We start from the raw sequence: 22584 nt of genomic DNA, 5'->3' as shown, positions 1-22584 counted from the left end.
TTCAATATATATGTAGCCCCTTTGGCTAGATTGATAAAAAGTTGCGGCTTTACGCTGGTGTCATATGCTGATGACATGCAGCTTATAGCGTCTGTAACACAGTCAATGGATGATACGGCAGCCCAACTTTGCAATTGCATTTCTGCCTTGATGGCCTGGATGAGATCTAATCTTTTGAAACTTAACGTAGATAAAACTGAGGTGGTAGAATTTGGACAGAACATCTCGGTCTGGAACCAACTATGGTGGCCAACTGCAGCTGGCATCTGTCCGACTCCGGTTAAAAAAGCTAGGAACCTCGGTCTTATGTTTGACAAAGACCTTACTTGGGCTCCCTAGATTAATCAAGTCTCATTAGCCTGGTTCTTCATGTTAACAGGCCTTCGGAAGATTCTTCCATTTATCCCTCTCTCTATGAGAAAAACAGTGGTAGGAGCCATGGTCCTATCTAGAATTGACTATTGCAATGCCCTCTATTTGGGAGCAGGTGCAGCTCAACTCTCCAAACTCCAGTCAATTCAAAATGCGGCAGCAAGAGTCCTGCTGAAACTACCTAAACACTATCCTACATCCACCAGCATAAAAACAGCTTCACTGGCTTCCAGTGACACGACGCATTGACTTCAAAACACTCTGCCTGGTGCACAAAGCCCTGTTTGGTGGTGGGGCGAAGGACATGCAATCCTTGTTTGCTCGATATGCACCACCATCACAATCTTTAAGATAGTCTTCCCTTGGTCTGGTACAACTTCCAAAGATAAAGAAAGCAAGGTGTGGAGGGAAGCGCTTCTCCTTCTTAGCTGCCAAACTATGGAATTCACTGCCCACACATCTGAGACTTCAACCCAGCAGATATGTGTTCAGAAAGGAAATCAAAACATGGCCCTTTTCCCAACCCTGAACATGTTGGTCACTGTCTCTGCACATCACTTAGTGCCAAGCCGCCTCAGCAGTAGTGCGCTCTATAAATACACTGTCAGTCAGTCAGTGTGTGTGAAAATGATGAGACGTCATTTACAGAATTGCATATGAATCTTGCGTGACTGTGTTGTTAAAAATGTTTCTACGAACCAGGGCAAAGTAGAAGTCGAGTAGTGGCTTGATGCTGGAGGTGTTTGAACAATGGATAATTGGTTTAATCAGTTTGAAACCACTGGCCTGAGCTGGGATAACTTGAAAGGCAACGCTGAAGGGGGGTGCGATGGTCTGGTCTCTGCTTCTGGTGGGAGGTGATGTAAGTCTTTAATAAATCAAGCAGGCTATTTCCACTCATGTCTTTGTACCTATTACAACAACCCTGCCTTATTTGTAAAAAACACAAGAAACAAACGTAAAAAACATGTTTTTCTTTTAAGCCACTCTACAGTAGTTCCAAAATATGACAAAATGCTAAGCCAAAGCTAATACATTCATTATTAGTTTTGATAGGAAATCAAAATTCAAATTGGTTTAATTTGTACACTTTAATTACAAAATGCATCATTAACAATATATAAAATACACAAATAATTACACGATGATTTAGAAAACTGGCTTGTTGACAAAGTCAACAAAAATAGATTGATGTTCTGGTTGCTGATCCGGTGAAAATGTATGGCTGTATTTGGTTGTCTTTTCTGTACCAATAAAAATATGTATTTATAAATAATCAGAACGTTGGACTGCTTTCACAGAGTTCAAGGAATTCATGCGTTTTGAAGTTTGCTGGGAAAGAAAACAAAAAAACAATTTTTATATAGGAAATCAATTGCTATAATACATGGAACGGTGCAGTTGTTTACATTTAGTAAAGGCATGCTGTACTACGTTATTAGTACAGTAATCATCTTAAATACTGATGCGTGTTACAATAGGAAGCACCTTGCATATTTCGTATTACAAAAGATTGAGAATATCCACCTTCTGATTAATGCAAAACTGATTCTCAAATCCATGATTTCTATTCCATGTGCAGTGAGCATAATAATGCATAAGCTTCTCTATTTTGTGTGGTTCATGAGAGTTCCCTGCACGCACCATTCTCGAGTACCAGGTATTTTCTTGCTTAAAAAAAATTCGGGATTAAGATTTGTCAATAAGAATTGTTCCAAGGATAAACACCAGTAGAGATAAGGTAATGAGGACGGCTTCTCTGTCTGAGCAGCGTCGACCCAAAAACAAAAGCCCCAGGCCAGAGCTGAGAAAAAAAAATGGTAATAAGGTTTATTTATTACCATTTTATTTTCAGCAACCCAACTGAGCATCAGGACGGGGCCAGGTCATTCCTGCTGATTGGCAGCAGAGAGCTTTGTGCTCAGGCACGTCTCTTTGGTCGGCGTCTTGTGACAGCCAGCCAGGCATGCACATTTTAAACCTCTCTAAACCAGTTGTCTTAGGACAGCTGAGTTGGAGAAAGGAAAGATCCCATCCTCGTCGCCACGAAGAATGTAGGGACGACAGTAAACTTCCAACGAGGTAAGAAGATTTATTAACAGTAACGTAATAAGATCCTACAGACAGCACCGGTTGTGCATGCAAGTACAGTGTCGGCTTCGTTCAACTGTCGGTTTCAACTGTAAACCAGGGCTTGGCTAGCGCTCCGATGGGCAGCGCGAGGCAGCTACACACAGAGTGTCCACGCGCCAGGGGCGCGCGTGGATAGAACACTTCACAAAGGACTCCAGTGCTCTTGTGAGCACTGATAGAGGCCGCTCCCATCAATGCTAGTGTCTTTCTCATGCTACATAAGAGCAGCAATAGGATTGGCTTGGGAGTCAGGATCCTGCCTGCCTCAGGGAGAGAAGGATCGTGGAGGAAGTCGTGCTTGTGCAAAAGGTAAGTTCCTTTTATTTTTAATTTTTTTTAATGTTCCCTTCCCCCCACTCCAACACCTTTGGGGCATGCCAGCTGCCACTGGTAATGACCCTCATCTACTCAGTTCTGTTACTCTCTACTATCATCAAGTCCAAAGGATGTACTGAAAAGGATGTACCAGGAAGAGCGTAAAGAAATCTGGTGCAATATAACAGTCTAAGAAGTTCACAGACTTGAGTCAACTCTGCAAGGAAAACAGTCATGTTTACAGAATGCACGTGGTTGCACACATGGATGCCCTGCAGATATATTATTTATGAGACATTTTTCAAGAGACACTCATGTACCATACATCTGGTGAAATCTGAATGGACTGCTGCTGGGACGAATACCACTCCCTCAACTGTGTCTCTCAGCACTGAGAGATGCAGAAACAAACTGCGCCATCCAGAAGCCCGCCTCATATAAATGTATGGCCTGCCGGAATGCACAGAGGACACTAATAGGATTTCTTTTTTTGGCTCATGTATTACTAAACTTTTGGATCTGTCAGAATTGTCACTACTCAATCATCAAACAGCACTAAGGTTGGGACACAGACCTATCACTGCCTCTTGAATAAAATAAGCATATGGGAGTTATTTCATACTTCTTAATATAGACTTATTTAAAGTCATACCAGTGGCCAAAGTTGAGAAACAAATCTGGTCAGGGAATATCCTGCATTTTGCAAGACGTTGCCAAATGTACTGATGATGGGCGCAAAGAATTTTCGAGCATAAGAAGAGCATTTTGTTCCGTCAATGTAAGAGTTTACCTTTTTAACCCTTGCCTTTTCATTGGTAACTTATGACAAAACAATGACATTTGAAGACCCAGCGAGAATAAGGTGTTACCTAGAAGACTATAAAGCTGAATTTCCAGGTCTACTGAACACTGACTTTCATTTATTTGTGTTTTTAAGTGTTATTTTCTTAATTTTTTAAACTCGTAACACTTTAACAGGTCACAAAATTAATATATGGTTTCTTTACAAATTGTACTAGTAATTATTTTCACTCTAAGTTGCTATAATCCCTAAATTCATCTCATATTGTCTTTGCATGTTTGTTTTACCTGACATTCACAGAATTATCTCTAAAATACGCATTGTCTAGGTGTGCCAACTTAAATATGTGGCCTCAACACCTTTATCTTTTTGTCTTTTATGTAGGTATGTTTTTATTTTTTCTTCTCTTTATCCTTCTTGTATTTCCTCTTGATGTGCCATTTATCTCTTTTCTATACATTTATTTTTCTTTCCTTTTCCTCTTTCATCTTTCTCCTTTTACTATATTTACATAATTCATTTCTTCTCTCAATATGCATATATGTAATTACCTTTACAATATATCCAGTCTGATTGGATATGTGTTATCTTTTTAATATGTCTTTTAAAATTATATCTTGGAATGCCAAGGGTTCAACAAGTATTGTCTTATTTACTAAAACATAAGGTGGACATTGCACTTATAAAACAGTCGCCTTTCATTGAATCGGAGTCTTTAAAACTGAAAAGGTGCTCGGTAGATGAAATTTTATTTTCTCGAGGAAATGGTGAAATAAACTGTGTTGTAGCATTATGTAACAAATCTCTAAATATCCAATTGAGTTCTCAAAATGCAATCACTGAAGGAGGATGGTTAGTTACCAGCTTTTTTATTAATGATATTCCAATTTCCATTCTTAATATTTATGGGCCAACTCTAGAGATAGTCACTTTTAGTCCACTATTATCCAAAAGCATATGGATTACCCTGAAGACAACCTTGTGTTGGGAGGTGAATATAACCAAATTGTTTATCCTTTTATTGACAGATGTTCCAAAACCAAATTTAACCCCAATAAAACACAAAAGCTTTGTCAGCGCTATCAAAGAAGAGTGTTAGTAGATGCATGGAGGTTATGCAACCCTCCATAAATTAAGGGAGTTAAACACTTTCTCCGGTTCATCTGACTCAGTCCAGATTGGATTACTAATTAAATATCCCTTTTCTACACTTCCCCTCACGTTGACATTTACATTGATGGTATTACATCATATTTTGGGCTTCCGGTTTTATGGCATTTATTTTTGGGCCATTTCCATCTGTATTTATCCATATTTATTTTTGGGCCATTTTATCTGTATTTATTTTGTGTTTTTGGTATATAAGAAGTTGTAAAACTGTACATTTCCATATCTATTTAACTGATAGACGCGCACTCATACTATGATGTCTGTCGTTTTTTAACTATTTAAGCTGCCAACTATTACATAACAGTACATCCACTGGTAAATACTAGCATTTTAACATAAACGTATGTTGACATATTCTGTTATTTAAAGAAATTTCATCCCGTTTTTTAATTTCTCATGCTGTTCATCTGCTCAGCTGCTGGCCTATAATTCACGAAACACTACAAGGAGAATCACTTAAAGGAAGCAACATTTTCTGTATTTATCCACATTTAAAAAATAAATGCAGACAGAAAACACATTTTCTGTCTGTATTGATCTGTAAAAATCCGTAAAAACGTAAAACTGGGAGCCTTAATCATAGTGTAATTTAGGTGAGGTGTAATATAAGGTTGCCCCCGCTCACCTTTTCTATTCTAATCTGGCATTAGAACCTTTCATATGCAAGTTACAGCAAAACTCAGATCTTTATGGCATTCATTATAATAAACAGCATATTAATTAGCAATATATGCAGAAGATATACTATTATTCTTATCAAAGCCTCAGTGGCGGCAAGGTAGTTCAAGCAAGAGGTGCAGGTGAGCCACACCCATACACTCACCCATATACATACACTCACATCCCCATGCATTCACAAGCGAGCGCACACACCCATCATTCACGAGCACAAACACACACACACCAACCCATTCACAGCACACTCACAAATACACATACATTCATATATATACACACGCATGCATGCACACATCAAACATTAAACAAAAAAAATAGCTTACTGGCTGCAGCAGTGATCTCGGCCACTGAGGATTAGGACTGCCACCTCTCTCATTTGCCGACCTTGGTTCAGCCAATGAGAGAGGAAGCAGTCCCTACCTCGCCATAGAGTGGGATGGGGTCAGTAAGACTGCTGATCCCACGCCACTCTATGACAAGGTGACTAAGAGACTGTCTAACTTCTCGGTGGAACGGGCTCACTGTGTGATGACCCTCCCCCTCCCCCCCCACCCGCCAGGCCTGAGGCTCTGCCATGTACGATCATAGCACAGATCCTGAACTACAGGGACCAGATGCAATACTTCAAGTGGCTCTCGCTCGGCAAGGAGGCCAATGCATTGACAACGCAACGATCCACTTCTTTCTGGACTTCACCCTGCAGGTTCAGTGCCAGCGGAAAACTTCTATGAAATTAAGAAAGCCCTGCGGGAGAAAGAAATGAAATACATGATGCTCTTCCCTGCCAAACTGAGAATAATTGCCAATGGAAAAACCTGGCATTTCACCATGCCAGAGGAGGCGTGGGATTAGCTCGAAGGATGGAGGGCGGTAGAATGATGAGCAAAGGGTGAAGGCGGGCAGAACCGCTTCGGAGCTGACTAGGGACTCCCCCTCACAGAACAGCAGAGATTGCAGAATTCTGCGTGAACTGATCAGACAAAGCTGGATGGGGATCCCCCTGAGGGGTTGTAAGTGATGCAAAATATAGACTGTGACTGACCACCTTTGGGTTGTGGGGGAGTGGCAGGGGTGAGATGTTTGGGGGCTGGCACATTGAACTCCGATAACTTTGTACTGGCCTCAGTTGTGATGATGTAGCTTTCAGATTTTCTATTTTTACTGGAGATGCACATCTATGATCATTTATTTAATCAGAACTGTACTTGTCTTGGTGGCCATAGTCAACCCCAGTTACTAGATGCTGTTAGATGGGTGACAGGCGCTCTGCAAGTTGGGGGTAGTTCAAAACTCTCAATGCAGGGTTTCAGGGCGGGGAAGTTGCAGGGTTTTACATAGGTATTACAGGTAACAGAGTTTTTGGCTTTGGGTGACACACACTACTACGAGAGGGGGGTGCTCAGGCAGGTTTTAAGGGTAGATGGGCACATAGTGGGGGAGGGAGTCATCGGCTCAGAAGACAGGATCCGCATACAAAGACTGATGGCAGGGAAGCATGTTGAAGTGCAAGGCTTGAGTATCTGGTCCTGGAATGTCAACGGCCTGAGCAGCGCGATATAGCATACTCTTGTACTGCCACATTTAAAAACACATGGACCGGACATAGTGTTGCTGCAGGAGACGCATTTGAAAGGAAGCCAATACGGGGCCCTAGACAGATTTGGATATGTCTTGCGTGCACATTCTGGGTATACCATTGACTCTAGAGGTGGGGGTATTCTTACAAAAAAAACTGCTGTCTTTCACATCCCATCAGGTCTGGCATGATGCCCAGAGCTGATTCGTTGCCATGTTGGGGACACAGGAGGGTATTGTACTGAAATTATGTTCGACGTACATCCCACCCTAGACTCCAAGGAACGGCACTCCCACACTTGCTGCTCTCCTTACCAACAGGGACCCTTGTTATAGGAGGCGACATGAATGCTGTTATGAATGTAGATTGACAGAGAAGGTAGATGGAATGCTTAGAGGGGTGGGGGAGTGGATCCATGACACAATTCGTAAAGACTATGGGCTTAGTTGATCTATGGAGGGAGTCTCATCCTCAACAGCGACAATATACGTACTTTTCTGCCGCACATGGCTGATTCTCCCGGATAGGTCATATTTTCACACTTCAGGCTCAGGTATCCAGGTTGCTCTCAGCCGAAAACCATGCTAAGGGGATCTCAGATCACTCCCGGGTTAAGTTTCAGTTATTGAGCATGAATAGTGGCTACCTTATGCCCTCTAGAATTGACCATGGTGGATAACAAGAGGCGTGAATGTGCAGATTTATACTTTAAGGAAAATCAGGGATCAGTAGCATCTGCATCTATTCTCTGGGAGGCATTCCAGACAGTTCTTAAAAGGGGAGGGGCACAGGCACTGATAGAGGGAAGAAGAAGGACACAAGATTGCAATGTTCGGTGTTAGAAAAGGAGATAGCGGACTTGGAGGAAGTAGCCAAGTTGACCGGTGAGGCGGAGCACTGCTATAAACTGCGGATGCGCCAGCAGGACCTGCGGGCACCGGCAGAAGATTTAGCGTGGAAACATACCTTGGCGACACAGCACCGCCTTTACGTCGTAGGAGAAAAGGCCAGCAAGCTATCAGCGTGGCTTGACAAACGTGACAAGCAGAGCTCGTGGGTAATGTCCATTTTGGAAGCCTCAGGCACCCAGCACATGACTAATGCTGCAATGGCGGAGGCTTTTGTCTCCTACTATGAGGCCTTCTACAATTCCAAGACTGCAATGACGGCAGTTGATTGAACGGATGTTCTTAAAGCTCTACCCCTACAGGTGTTGACTGCGACCAATCGCGAGGCACTGGTGGTGGACCTGACAGAGGACGACCTGACCCGAGCTTTGGGAGACCAACAGTCGGGGGAAAGCACCAGGCCCCAATTGGCTTCCGGTTGAACTATATAAGGGTTTATCCAAAATAGTGGCTAAACCATTGCTCAAGATGTTTCAGGAAGCATGTAGAACTGGCTGCCTACCAGAAGATCAAAGGACGGCGACTATAGTAGTCATACACAAAAAGGGCAAGCACCCCGACTGAATGTGGGTCATATAAACCACATCCTTGTTGAACATGGAGGCGAAAGTACTGGCAAAGGCGCTGGCAAACAGATTGAGAGGGGTAATGTCATAGCTTGTGCATCCCGACCAGTCGGGATTTATGCCTAACAGATGCACTATGATCAACCTCTTATGCCTTTATGGGGTGCTCCACTTGACTGAGTACTGCACGGAGGACACAGGGGTCCTCATGGCCCTTGATGCCCAAATGGCCTTTCATTCAGCTGAGTAGCCTTACGTATTCGCAGTGTTAGAAAGGTTGGATTTTGGACCTCGATTCTGTGCTTGGGTCAAACTGCTTTATCGTCCCCCCAGCTAGGGTGAAAGTGAATGGGGCGGTGACCCACAGCTTCGAGTTGTGGAGGGACACTCATCAGGGATTCCCTCTCTCCCCCATGTTGTTTGCTTTCTTGCTACAGCCTTTGGCAACATGGATCCACCAGGATCCGTTGGTAAGGGGGATTCCAGCATCTGGTGGCTGGGAGGAGTGACTCTTTCTCTAGGCTGACGACATTCTATGTCACACAACCTTGCACCTCCATAGATCGAATCATGCCGGTGGTTTCTGTTTTTTTGGGACCACTGAGGTTATAGAATCAACTGGTACAGTCGGTGATTTACCCGTTCTCGGACACGAGGCCCACCTGTCACACGACTGCTGCTCCGATTTCCACAGAGGGGTTCCAGTATCTGGGTACGTACGTAACAAGACACCCAAAGAGTTCCTCAAAAGGAACATTCTCACACAACTAGGCAGCCTTAAGGGAGATGTGACACACTAGAGCGGCTTGCCATTAACACTAATGGGAAGGGCAGTCCTCTTTAAAATGATGTGTCTTCCACGGTTTTGTATGCAATGCAAAATACGCCTTACAAAATTCCACCAGCGGTGTTCCAGAAAATCAACCATGAGATTCAGCGGTTACTGGGAGGTGGGTCCCTTATAATAGCACTGGCCAAACTGTAAAGAGGGGTCTATGATGGGGTCTGGCACTCCCAGATATTTTAAGATACTACTGGGCCTCACATCTCTAGGTGATAAATGAATGGGTTTTCATAGACCAGCAGAACCCCGCATATAGAGTTGACAGAGAGGCGATGTGAAGGGTGGGCAACAAAGATCTCGCTATAAGGGCGTAAAAGAGATAGGACATGCACAATGACTGTAGTTAGGGTCTGGAGAGATGCCACAAAATATCTAGGTTGGACAGCAAGACTGACAGGTATGACCCCCACTGTGGCACAGCCGGTTGTTGTCCGAGGTGGTCAGACTCAGGGGCTTTACGACCTGGGAGTTGCTGGGCATTGAGCACTTGGGCGACGTCTGGTGGGGCCAGGCCATAATCAAATTTGAAGACCTCAGCCGAGAATACGAGCTGGCAGAATACGAGCGTTTTTACTATTGGCGGCTTGGACATGCACTTCGGTGCCACATACGAGAGGGTGAGTAGCTCCCGGAGTACTCCCCTCTGGAAGACAGAGTACTTACAGAGGCACTGCCGGACAAAGATGTGTCACTGATGTATCGTAAACTAATCAATAACGCTCCTGGCCCACTTGTATCTCTGAAGAGGGTGTGGGAAGGAGATGTGGGTGACTTGGATGATGAGGACTGGGCAGAAGCTATCCAAAGCCCAAGAGTGACACCCATACATGCCAGTTTCAGAATGATCCAACTAAATATTCTACTTCGGCCCTACTACCCACAGACACTACTGCATAAAATTGGCAGGGTTGCGACCCAGCTATGTAGAAGGTTGTCGAAAGGAGGGCACCTTTTTTCATATTCTTTGAAAATGCTCGCACATACAGTGTTTCTAGGCTAAGACAATGTGGTTGATATCTCGAGCCATGAGGGTAGATGTGCCCTTCGTTGATCCTAGGAATCACTGGGGAGACCGTATGGCCCAGGCACACTAAAGTCGGGCTGCGATTGGCAGCAGGGCTAGCCAAGAGGAGTATTGCAGGAGCCTGGGGAGCAGTGATCCCAACCCCGAAGTTGCAGACTTGGACTGGTGCCAGAGGGCAGAACAAGTGCTATACAAGGCCACAGACTGTCCCCAAAAAGTATGGGGGGGTGTGGCGAGAACACAGGAGTTAAGACTGATCAAGAGTTGGGAACCTGGCGGGGGGGGGGGGGGGGGAGTGGGGAAGGATGTTGGGAGGGGAGGGGGTACCTCTGACGTTGATGTTGCAGGCACGACGCTCTCTCTCCTAACGCTTTTTAAAAGGTTTTATAGCACGGGCGCCGAACGCATTTACAAAGCAATAGGTCTCGCATTTGCAAGAGTTTAAGCTATTGGCATTGTAAATGACATTGCCTTTTATTTATCTGTTTTAAAAACAGCACATAAATATAAGGTATTATTATTTACAATGCCAATAGATCAAACTCTCGTAAATGCGAGACCTATTGCATTGCAAAAGCTTGTTAAGCATGGTGGACAGAACATACACCCACACTATTTTACTTGTTCTAAAACGTGATTCTCTATGGTCCTCACTAACAATTTTTGTTGATAGTTCAGTTTAATCTTCTACACTGCAGAGTCAATGCACTGAAGAGGTTTCTCAACCTCCTTGACTTATTTACAGTTGTCTAAGTTGTGTTTGCTAAGGTTTTCATGAACCAATTGTTTTTTATTTCTCGATATTGTTATTCTAATGCACATAAATATACGTTTTAGTTATATTCTTACAATTGTTTATAATTATATACGCTGATCCATCTTTCTTCCTCTTTTTTCTCCCCTACCTCTTTTAGTCTTTGATGATGCATTGTTTTAATAATATGAATTAATTCTGTCACAGTTTTAGGCTGTTTTTACAGTAGCACTTCTCTGCAGTTGAGCACGATTTGTGTTTACTTCTGTGTTTACGCAGGCAACTACAAAAAGACCATACCTAGTGGTGAGTGTCCATGCAGACTGCGACACTTTGGGTAACAATAATGTCAAAATAGACAAAAACACAGTGTGTACTTTCTTCCTCACTATTTTACAACTAACTGTAAACTGGATGAAAATATGCCCATGCATAGGGTATTTTTTAGCCTGATATTTATTTCTAGGGATCTAACCCCGTAAAATTAACAAATGCACCAAAAAGGTACCTTTATCCTATTCTTAAGTGCTGGCTCGTTCCCATTCCTACCTATGTGGTTCAATTCCATAGCAATGGAAAATGTGACAGGCAGGAGTAGAAAGCAGCACTAGAGAAATTAGGCCCAGGCAAACAACTTTCTGGACAAACGTAGCACCAATCTAAGAGGACATCTCTACAACACTATGTCAGCAAAATATGTGTGCCATAACACATAGCTGCCCGGCATACATCTGACTGGTGGAATGAGCTTGGACACCAGAGCGAAGGTGGTCTCTATGGAGAGTGCAGTGATGAATGATGTTTGACATGATCCATCTAGCAGAAGCTGACACTCTGGTGTTATTATTGCCTGGAAAAGTGATAATTGGTCGGTGGTTTTATCTTGCTAAAAGCACAAAGCATACCGGACATCAAGTTTGAAAGGTGTCCCTTGGACCAAGGAGACATTCGGACTTTGAAAGAATGTTGGAAGAAAAGAAAAATTGTTCAAATAAATTACCACGGAACCTTTGGAACAAAGGTGAGATCAGTCATCAAGGCCACCTTATCAGGTGGAATACTGTGAATGGGTTGGAGTTTAAACAGTCATGCAGCCCATGCGCCTGGCTGATTATGCCCAACAAATACTGAAATTCCCGATGGAAGAAGCTTAACGACATATGGGGCAAAGAGTTTAAAAGGTTTACACATCAGCTTAGTTGTAAAAAGGTTTATGTTCGAAGAGCCTATGTGGACCCTAACCAGAGGTTGTGCAGATGTCTTGACAGTTCTTTAGCTATGGCTGAGAGCTCCTCAGGCCTATTAGGATAAGCGCTAATTGCAACAAGGTACAGCTTACTGTTGTCCACTTGCTTCAACTAAGAGGCACAACAACAAACACATCATCTACAGAGCAGGTGAGAAGGTCGATGTTCTCTGACAGCATCCAGTGTTAGAATCTCAGCCGTATTGAGCTCTGGAAGAGGTCTGTGTTGTTCAAAGTCTAGCTCCCTACAAACCAAGTACTCAAGCTGAGGAATGGTAGATAGGGATGCAGCTGTCTGCCTCTGTCCACAGACCTCTCCCGTTTGAGAAAGTGGATGCACTCCCCCTGAAAAAGACAGAGCAGGTGCGAGAAACGGACTTGACTGATCTCCTGCAGGACTAGGCATATAAGAATGCCACATCGAGGCCAATATCAGGCAGTCATCTAGAGATCAAGTCCCCCTGCCCATCCAGAAGTTGAACTTTTCGCCTCTCATGCTCAGGTGAGTGTCAAAGGAGTCTACAGATGGACCCCCCCAAGCTTTGAAGATGAGATAAGGACATTGTGGAGAATGTCCCACTTAGGCTGTGTTCACTTGTTTGAGGATCCCCACAATGCGGTTCTATGGATATTGTAAGGGCCATCTCCACAGGTCTACTGCCAACCGGCACAGTGGCAGAGAGATGAGGGAAGATGCCCCCCTTGATTCAGTACACAGAAGAGGGCCATAATATTGCCAATGTGCACAATCGCCAATTCAAAGATAACTTCCAATGCCAGAAAGATTGTTTTTTAGATCCAGCACATTTATGTGGATGGAGGAATCTGATCTGTCCTACAAGGCACTGGAAGAAAATTCCCCATAATAAGCCTTCCATACATTGATGAGTTGTGTAGGACTACAGCTCACTGAGGGAACAGACAGAAGGGACCATCTAACCAAACGGTCAGGCGTCTGTGCCCACAACACAAAGTTGGGAACATGGATAAAGGTCTATTACAGGCTTTGGTTGATGGCCCAGTCATAGGGCTCAGCGCTTTGCAAGGTGAAGGTAAACCATTTGGAGCTTGGAATTATGCATCTTCCCTGAAGAGGGTACCCACAGTCCTAGAAGCCTCTGGAAACACCACGCCAACACCAACATTTGGCTAATGGTTATAACCCTTTTGAGAGAGGGAAGTCCTTTTCCAGGCTGCGCAACCAAATTGCCCCAGTGTACTGAATGCTTTTGGAGTGCACAATTAAGAATTTGGAATAGTTCATTGAGAACTCAAGATTATGCAGGGTCCTGAGGGTATGGGTAAACCAACCTCTATTTGCTCCCTTGATGCTACATGGATCAGAAGATAATCCAGGTAAGGTTAGCTGCGGATCTTCTGCTACCTCAGAGAGGCCACAAATGGGACCAGCATATCTGAACAAACTCACGGTTGGCCAGGCCTCGAGAAATATACTTGCAGATTTTATGAGGGTGAGCTATTTTTAGGGGCTACTGGCCAATTCTGGCAAGCTGTCATAGAACAGGTGTTCAGTTCATCCAGAAAGTAAATGAGCAATAAATATGCCTTTAAATCTTGGTTTTTTATCTTTTCACAGAGGTCAAAAGTCCATTGATGTCGTCTTACAATTACTTTTCTTTCTATGACTGAGAAGTTAGAGGACTTTGTAAAGTTAACTGTCTGGACAATTGTGCTGTAAAGACTGTGGGTTGTGAGTTTTTTTTCTAACGCACATTTAAATAGCTAATAAATGAACTGTACAAACATTTCAAAATATATTTCATTAGTTATGAAAGCATATTTTTTGTAATTCTGTGCGATGAAAAACATGATTTTAATAGGATTAAAATCAATCAAAACACATTACTTGGTGATGTGCAAATGATAAATTTTTTGCTGAAACATAATTTCCAAATATTCTTTATATGCTGATTTTATCAATAAAACTGGATGTTAGTGGGAAGGTTTGTTGCCATTTCAATAGAAAATAGAAAATGTGCTGTCTGTTAATGACATTGCTCTCATATGAGAACATGAAGACAAAGATAGCTCTGTAAAATAAAATACTGGCCTAGAATCACACAATTTGAGAGCAGTTTACTGGTAAAGTACAGTACAGTTAGGTCGAGCAGATTATTCAAATTACTAGACCAGCAGGTCTATTACAATTTTTATGATTTTTCGAGGCTTGGTGGCATTGAGACCAAACGAAAATGTTTTGTGCAGGTAGTGTTGGTTCCGCCTTGAAAAACAAAGGTTCGTTCAGTGTTACTGCAAGAGGAGTTTATGAAAGTAACCCTTCTATCAATTCTCCAAACACATTCAATTGTCAGGAGCGGAGCCAAAGTTAGCATCTTGGACTTCTGTATGGGAAAGAACTCTTTCAGATCGTACAGATCAAGAATGGTTTGGGGTCCACAACTTTGTATTTTCCTTACAAGGTAGTAGTAGGTGCAGTATTTTTGAAACATTTCTGATTGGCAGTATCACATTTGTTGCTCCCAAAAGGAGCCACTTCTTAACGTGCGTAAGACCTAGAGATGTTGACTGTGGCAGAGATCGATTGGTTAGGAGCAACAGGGTGTTCCATACAGAATAGTGGTCTTTCACAACCGAGCGGGAACATGAATCCTTGATTGTCTGTTTGAAGGGATGGTTGTGGAGAGAAAGTCTTCTTCAATGGAGTGGAGTGGGCCTTCTGAGATGTCAGGAAGTTGGTGGGCCTCCAGGGAAGTCGCTGAGTCTTTGGGCCTCTACTGAAGCTAGAAAAATGGGCCAGTTCTTTCCTTTCAAACACTTCTTTTTTTACTTCTAATTAATACTGGAGAACGTGGAGACTCCTACTTGGGATCTGGAGCAAAATCATGATCTCACCTTTAAAGACTACAAAGCCTAAGCTAGTTGGAAGAGAGGAAGTGTTGGCGATAACACTCGGATGGCACTCAGTGATTTGGTAATTTCATGTCAGTTTGGTATTGCTGCTGAACCTCATCAGTTCAAACAAGTTTGTTCCATCAAAAGGGAGGTCAATGACGTTTTGCCCAGATCTGTGCTTAGTGCAACAGAGTCAAGGAATAGACGAGGGCAGGTTCCCTGGAGGACTCCCAGCCCCCAGGCACTTGGCACCACTTCAATGCACTTTTACAACAGGATTTCAATGAAAAAGGTTATCAAGTACCAGGAAAAAGATGGCCTCGCTGCACAGGACTTTCAACAGCATTACTCACAACACTATGGCCAGGGGCAGTGACCTCCAAATGGGGAGGCAATAGGGAGGAGAATCCATCACTACATCACCAGCAGGAAAGGGGCACAACACCACATCTGATGACAGATACTGGTTATTCACTACCTGACTTTTCCTCTCAGTGATCGAATCCAACGTCTGCTGTATGATTTGTGAACCTTCAGTGTATGTACTTGTTGTCAACGCCAAAAGTCATCAGTAAACCCCCCCCCCCCCCAAAAAAAAACTGCGCACATGTCACTCGGCATGCCACATGTATGAATGAGGATGCTAAGAGACACAATATGATTAGATATGTGCAAGTGTCAACACGCATGTGTGCACATACAGCATGCAATGGCGGCCATGTTGGCTTTTGGGCCCGGTGTGAGCAAAAATACCTGTGCATGGGTCACTACCAATGCTTGTACATAAGTCATGACGCAGCAGCCATTTTGTATTTTCTTTTCAGACTTACAGATCCAAGAAAATGGACACCTATTTAGCATTACACGTAGATATCATGTAAATGAATATGTATTTATATGGAAGCAAAAAACTAATATAATATTGGTGAAGGTAAAAATATCAAGTGACAGTTGCACCATCACGCCAGACCTAAAACCCATGTAGGTTAATGCCTGCCCTCTTCCCATCTGAGCTGCTGCCACAGCAAAATACCATGAATTATCTAGTTAGCTAAGACACTTGAATATCATTACAGTGCCATTTGTGAGCCCCTGAAAAGTTAAGGCCAAGGCAGCTGGATAAATAAACAAAAAGATCACAGCTTTGTGGAGGGCAAGCACCTTTTTGCGCAACTACACAATCAAAACCTGTACTCCTGGCTCCCAACACGTGCAGAGCAAAAGCCCCTCACCTGGTGATTCTCACCTAATTGGCGACAGATGTGCTATCAAGCCAGGCCATAAAAACAAAAGAAATGTGAGGAGTGGAGGAAGCAAATGGATGAGATGGGAGGTGGGGAAGCGATGGGGTAAAAAACTCAGAGCATGAACGTCACGGGGCACAGCAGATAGGAGAGATGGGCAAGAGAAAAACATGCACTCCCATGAAAGTCCTGAAAGTAAAAGAAAAAAGTAGTTCCCTGATTAGAGCTGTGGAAGGATACAAGTCATACAGTTAAAAAAGATCTTAAAGAAGCTATGTTCCAGTGGAAAAGCAAACATAAGAAAATGAAGGAAAGAAGTCAATGAAGATTGACAAGAAATCAACAAATGATAAGCAATTAAATGGTCCAAAGCCCACTTTATGTGTGGGGGGCGTGGCCAGGGAGGCCAAGATGGTGGACGCGTTCCTGTGATGCTCCAGCAGTGGTCCGCTCCACGGACATGAATTGGTGCCGACTGAGTCCCCGGTGACATGCCCAGACACAATCAGAAGCCCTGACACGTGGATTCCATCCGATGAGCCCGAAATTGCGGGGAGAGAATTGATTACCCCGCTGCGATCGAGCTCGGGGTCGAGGCGCCGGCTCTCAACATGGCCGAGTCTACTAGTGACTGAAGGCCTCTTCCCCGCAGCCACGACCTGGGGCGGTCCTAACGAGAGGTGAGTGCCTAAAACTATGGCAACTGGTGGAGGGGTACCCGTGACCCGAGATCCGGACCCATCCCCCTGTGGGGGTCCCAGGTGAGCGTGAGCCCTGGAGGGGCATTTTCCTCGCGAAGGTCCCCGGGGGCGGTCTCCCACGAGGCGTCACGATCCGGTGCGAACCCTGTGCCCCCGAGATAGCGGCCCCATCACCACAGCAGCCCCCGCAAGTTGCATTGAGGGCGGAGTGAAAATCCTCGACCCCATTGACCCGGTGCCGTCTTCCCCCCCTTTCTCCCCCCACCCACACGGCGCCAGGCCACGAGGCGCGTGGCGGGGATAGAGGCCGGAGACCTCAAATGACCCCGGGCTGGTGGCAGACCACTTGCCGAACCCCCAGAAGAACCAGTGTTGCCGCGTGGGGGGGCCCCAGGGCCGCTGCACGCTGACACCAAGGGCCTCGAGGAGAGCATCACTATTGCGCTGCACTGGAAACGTCTGGGTCCCGGACCGTGGGATTGGGGGCTGGGGTCCGGGTCGCGGACTGCTGGCACCCCCGAAGTAGAGATCGTGCCACTGGATCAGCCACCGCGGCGTACCCTTCATCTGCCTTTACTGTAACGACCCCTCCCACATGGCGCCAGGCGTCGAGGTGCGTGGTGGATGGCGAGTGCTGAAGGCCAACTGTGATCCTGGACTTGAGGAGCAGGCCGTGGCGCGAGCCCCGCCGGGGCGCAGCCCGACAAAGGTCCCCAGAAGCAACCCCCCGCAATACAGTGCAACCCGGCGCGGGGCCTGACCCCCGACCCAACAGCCACTTCACCACAGCGGTCCCCGCGGGGGTGCATTGAGAGCAGAGTGTTAATCCTCCGACCCCGTCGATCCTACCCCGTCTCTCCCTGCCCACACGGCGCCAGGCCTCGAGGCACGTGGTGGGGGACCAGAACCGAAGGCATACAGTGATCCCAGGCTTGAAGTACAGACTGCCCTGGAAAATCCGCTCTGCTACATGAGGTGACCATTACGCGCCAAAACGTCAGCCCTCGGAGGAGACAGTAGTTGCGGCGACGCCAAAAGTTTAACCTGCCCAGGGACCCAGACCCCCGTGGCGGGGGGCAGAGGGGCGGATCGCGGCCCATGAAACGGTGGCATAATCTGGTGAGTGATTCTCACCTACGGCGTGGTTCCCCCCCTAGCGGTGAAGAACTTGGGGCCACCTGGCTGCTGCTGTCGCCCCCTCACGCCACACTTGGGGGCCATCCGCACAGCGCCAGGCCTCGAGGCGCGCCATGGGAGGGTAAAGGGACAGACGCACAGTGACAAGGCGGAAACGCCAGGCCAACAATAGTCAACAACAAGCGCAGCTCGCTACGATGACGCCCCCCCCGCCGCACGGCGCCGGGCTCCGAGGTGCGCGGCGGGGGTGAGGCGCAGGAGGCCTAAGCTGACATCTGGCCATGGATGCGGACTACCTGATCTGTCCGCAGAGGAATTGAATTGCTGCGCGGGGGTCCCGCGGTTGCTGCGAGCCAGCACCCCAAGCCATAGGGGAAGCTTCATTGCTGAATCGCCCTTGAGGGGATACCCCAGCAGGAACCCTCCACCAGAAGCCTGAACCCGGAAGCCAATGGAAGGATTACGGCCTGTGGCACGGCAACATAGTCTATAGGACACCTCCCACAGGAAGCATCCAGCTGACGGGGGTGTAGGACCGACAGACTTAGCAGGCCTACCGGACGGCGGCTCGCGGCCCTCATAGGCACCCAGTTCCCACAGAAGACGTGGGCGCGGCAGCGACTGCCATTGTGCAGCAACTCAGTGGATACACCCCTACTGGAACCAGAGTATGGCGTGAGACGTATTCGGGATGACCTCTCCCCAGCCTAGCAGGTCGTAAGCATTCCATCTACAGCTAGCAACATTCCTAACCTGACCTCAACGATGGGGCGTCAGCGTGTGGCCACTGCTGGGCCACAACCGAGCTCAACCAGACAACCCTCCCCAGACCCTCCTCAGCCATTAGAAGAGCTCCCACAAATGGCATCAATGTGGGCCAAGCTAGACCAGGTCCTGGCGGCAATAGAACACTCCAGGGTCACTATGGAAGACAGATTCGGGGCGCTGACCACAGACCTGAACCTCTTACGCGATGACCACCGCAAGCTAGCGGATAAAGTCAAGCAGGGGGAGAAAACCATGCAAAGGCTAGAACCCCAAATGAAGTACCAACAAACCTCCCTAAGCGACCTTCAAACAAGGGTGGAGATACTCGAAGACAAAGCAGACGACTTAGAAGGGCGCTCCCGGCACCGTAATATTCGCATCCTCAATCTGCCGGAGGGAGTAGAAGGACTGGACCCCATAACCTACGTTGAAGCATGGTTCAAAACCTTCACCCCGGCACCCGATCTGACTCCATTCTTCTCGGTGGAGAGGGCGCATCGCATCCCAGCCCGCAGGCCACCCCCGGGATCCCCACCCAGACCATTCCTACTGAAACTACTACATTACCGTGACAGGGATGCGATCCTCCGAGCAACCAGACAGCACGGACCCCTCAGGGTGAAAGATAAACAGGTCATGTTGTTCCCTGACTACTCTAAAGCAGTCCAGTGACAACGCTCATCATTCCTAGAGATTAAGCGTCTGCTGCGTCACAAACAGGTCCAGTACTCCCTTCTGTTTCCAGCGTGCCTTAAAATTATGCACGATGGCCGTACGCATTTCTTCTCGGACCGCAAAGAAGCATATGACTGGGCAGTCCAACACCTGCAGGACACCGTAACTGGCAGTCTACAACAAGGGACTCAGGCATCCAAAAACCAGAGACGCCCGAAGAGAAAACATACTTTGAAACGATGGAACTCACGACCTGAATCGAACACACGGAGCTCCCCAGATCTAGAACAAATCATAGCTGAATGTAGGAGAGCACTACGGGCGTCAGTACCGATTGGCCCTGTGGCCGAGAGCGCTGATGATGAAAAAGCTCCCCACATATTCACTCCAGAGGAAGAAACCAGCAACTCAAATGTATCCTGAGATGGCTCGATCACCCCACTACTGGTGACCCCGCAGACGGCGGACACGCTCATATAATATGAGACTCTGCATTGTAGCTGAATAGCCCCCCAGGCCCCAGTATGATCCCAGGCTCTGGACACTAGCCTTTGTCATGCTATCTAGTCAAAGGGGTATCTACTAAAAGAGAACCCGGGGCACACCATACCTGATTGAGCATACCGCACAACGCTTAGAAGGACCCGTTCGGCACAGCAGTTTATACACTTATGCTGCAACGGACCACATAGAGCACCACTAAAGACACAAAGAGACCACGCACCCTCCAATACCGTATAAGAGCATGAACATGCCTTTTAGTTTGGACGTGTCGCCTCGAGCGACAGGTCCTTTTAGTTGGGAATTTTCACTGCATTATAGTTACACTCCTTCCCCCCCCCACAGACTTCCCCAGATATCCAGCAAGACAGTGTGCAGACCCACAGATCTTCGATGGCCGGCGATAATGCGGGGGGCCCCCAGGCGAAGCCCCAACCTCTAGCATGAGACAGCAAAACACACACAACAGCACATGCCTAACAAGATACCTAACACGGACATCACGATCATAATGATCCATGTAAGAGGCATGCTCACAGCGCGCAAAAGATAAGCCATATACTCATATATCAAAAGGCAATATGCACAAATAGCCATGTTGCAGGAAACACACTTAACGGCCCCAGAAGCCAACCGCCTGCGGCGGAAATGGCGGGGAATCATCTATGCTACAACATACTCTGCCTTTGCCCGAGGCACCTTAATCTGGCTCCGCCCAGGGAATCCCTTCAGGAACTCAAACGCACAATCAATAAGGAAGGCCGCTACACACTGGTGGAGCGGCACCTAGAAGGTCAGCCTATACTTCTGGGGAGTATTTATACACCCAACAAAGAGCAGGACAAATTTTGGGGACACCTAAATGGGGTACTAGCCCAATACACATCCACACCCTGGCTTCTCGGGGGAGGTTATAACTGCACGCTAGACTCCCCGGCGCATAAACAAGCAGAGAGCTTTCAAACATGGGTGACACACTGGGCACTAGCAGATGTATGGCGGTTCCGGAATCCGCACACTAGACTCTACTCCTTCCACTCGGTCCCTCATAACCTGCACGAGCGTCTAGACAGGTTCCTCTGCTCGGTATACATGCTCCCTAAAGTCCAACATTCAGATTACTTAGGCTGGGTCCTCTCGGATCACGATGCCCATATCCTGACTCTCAGATGGCGGCCCCCTCATCCCAGTGCCAACATGGAAACTGCCCCGGGAATGCCTCACTGCTCAGGTGTTTAGACATGACCAGGAGAATAGTATCCGAGATTATTTTCGGATAAACGCCCAGACAGCGACCTCTAGATCGCTGGAATGGGATGCCTTTAAGGTGGTCGCAAGGGACAGTATATACAGCAAATAGTGGGGGTCCGGAAAGTACTAGAAGCAGCGCTCCTGCACGCAGAGACTGCATTAGCGGCATTAACAAAGGAGGTGGATATAAACGAGGCCACAAATAGCGACGGCCAAAACAGCGTATGCAGAGACGTTAAGGGACCTCCGTAAATATAACTTTAAAGCACATGCAGTCATATCACATAAAGAAGGGAACAGAGCAGGGACCCTCCTGGCATGGTTAGCCCGTCAAGACACGGAGATCAAACCCATTACAGAACTGGTGGATCGACACTCCCAGGTAGAGATCCTACACATTTTTCACAACTTCTACTCAGAAGTTTACCGAGGCCCCGCACAGGAGAGACCACACTTAATCACCCATTTTCTGCACCCCTTGACTATCCCGCGAATTCCAGAGGAAAAAAGGGACGACATCGACAAGTTCTCCCATGCAATCCGTGCCCTTGTGCGCAATAAAGCCCCAGGCATGGACGGCTTTCCATTCGAGTACTACAACACCTTCTCAAGCCAACTGGTACCCCAAATTACAGGCATGTTTGAAGACGCACTGCAGAGAGGTGAACTGCCAGGCTCCCTTAGAGAATCGGTTCTGGTGGTATTCCCAAAGCCGGACCGTGATCCGAGACTCTCAGCCTCGTACAGGCCCATAACACTACTGAATGCAGACTGTAAAATACTGGGAAAAATTTTAGCGGATCGGTATTCCCAGATCCTTCCTCCACTGATCCACCCCGATCAGTGTGGGTTCGTCCCTGGCCGTAACATATCCCAGAACTTACGCAGGCTCTTCCACATACAAGACAGAGCAGGTCCCCAGTTCCCACGATCGGCTTGCCTAATTCTAGATCTAGCAAAGACCTTCGATACCCTCCTGTGGCCCTATTTGTTTGCCGTTCTCCCGCGGAATGATGTGGGCCCGACCCTGCTTGCATACACGCAA

General features: G+C 46.6%; 1 protein-coding gene across 1 annotated transcript in view; it reads right to left on the bottom strand.

The window, feature by feature from the left end:
* Positions 1 to 1448: 1448 nt before the first annotated feature.
* The window catches only part of POLE2 (DNA polymerase epsilon 2, accessory subunit), a 447127-nt gene continuing 425991 nt past the window's right edge, over positions 1449 to 22584 (bottom strand). The window contains exon 19 of the mRNA XM_085627013.1: positions 1449 to 1704. Within this exon, the coding sequence (XP_085483139.1) occupies positions 1686 to 1704 (19 nt within the window). The 3' untranslated portion in view covers positions 1449 to 1685. The remainder of the gene's footprint in view (positions 1705 to 22584) is intronic.

Source organism: Triturus cristatus, chromosome 9, assembly GCF_964204655.1.
Source record: "Triturus cristatus chromosome 9, aTriCri1.1, whole genome shotgun sequence".
NCBI classification, from domain to species: Eukaryota; Metazoa; Chordata; class Amphibia; order Caudata; family Salamandridae; genus Triturus; species Triturus cristatus.
This window is presented reverse-complemented; position numbering and strand designations above follow the sequence as displayed.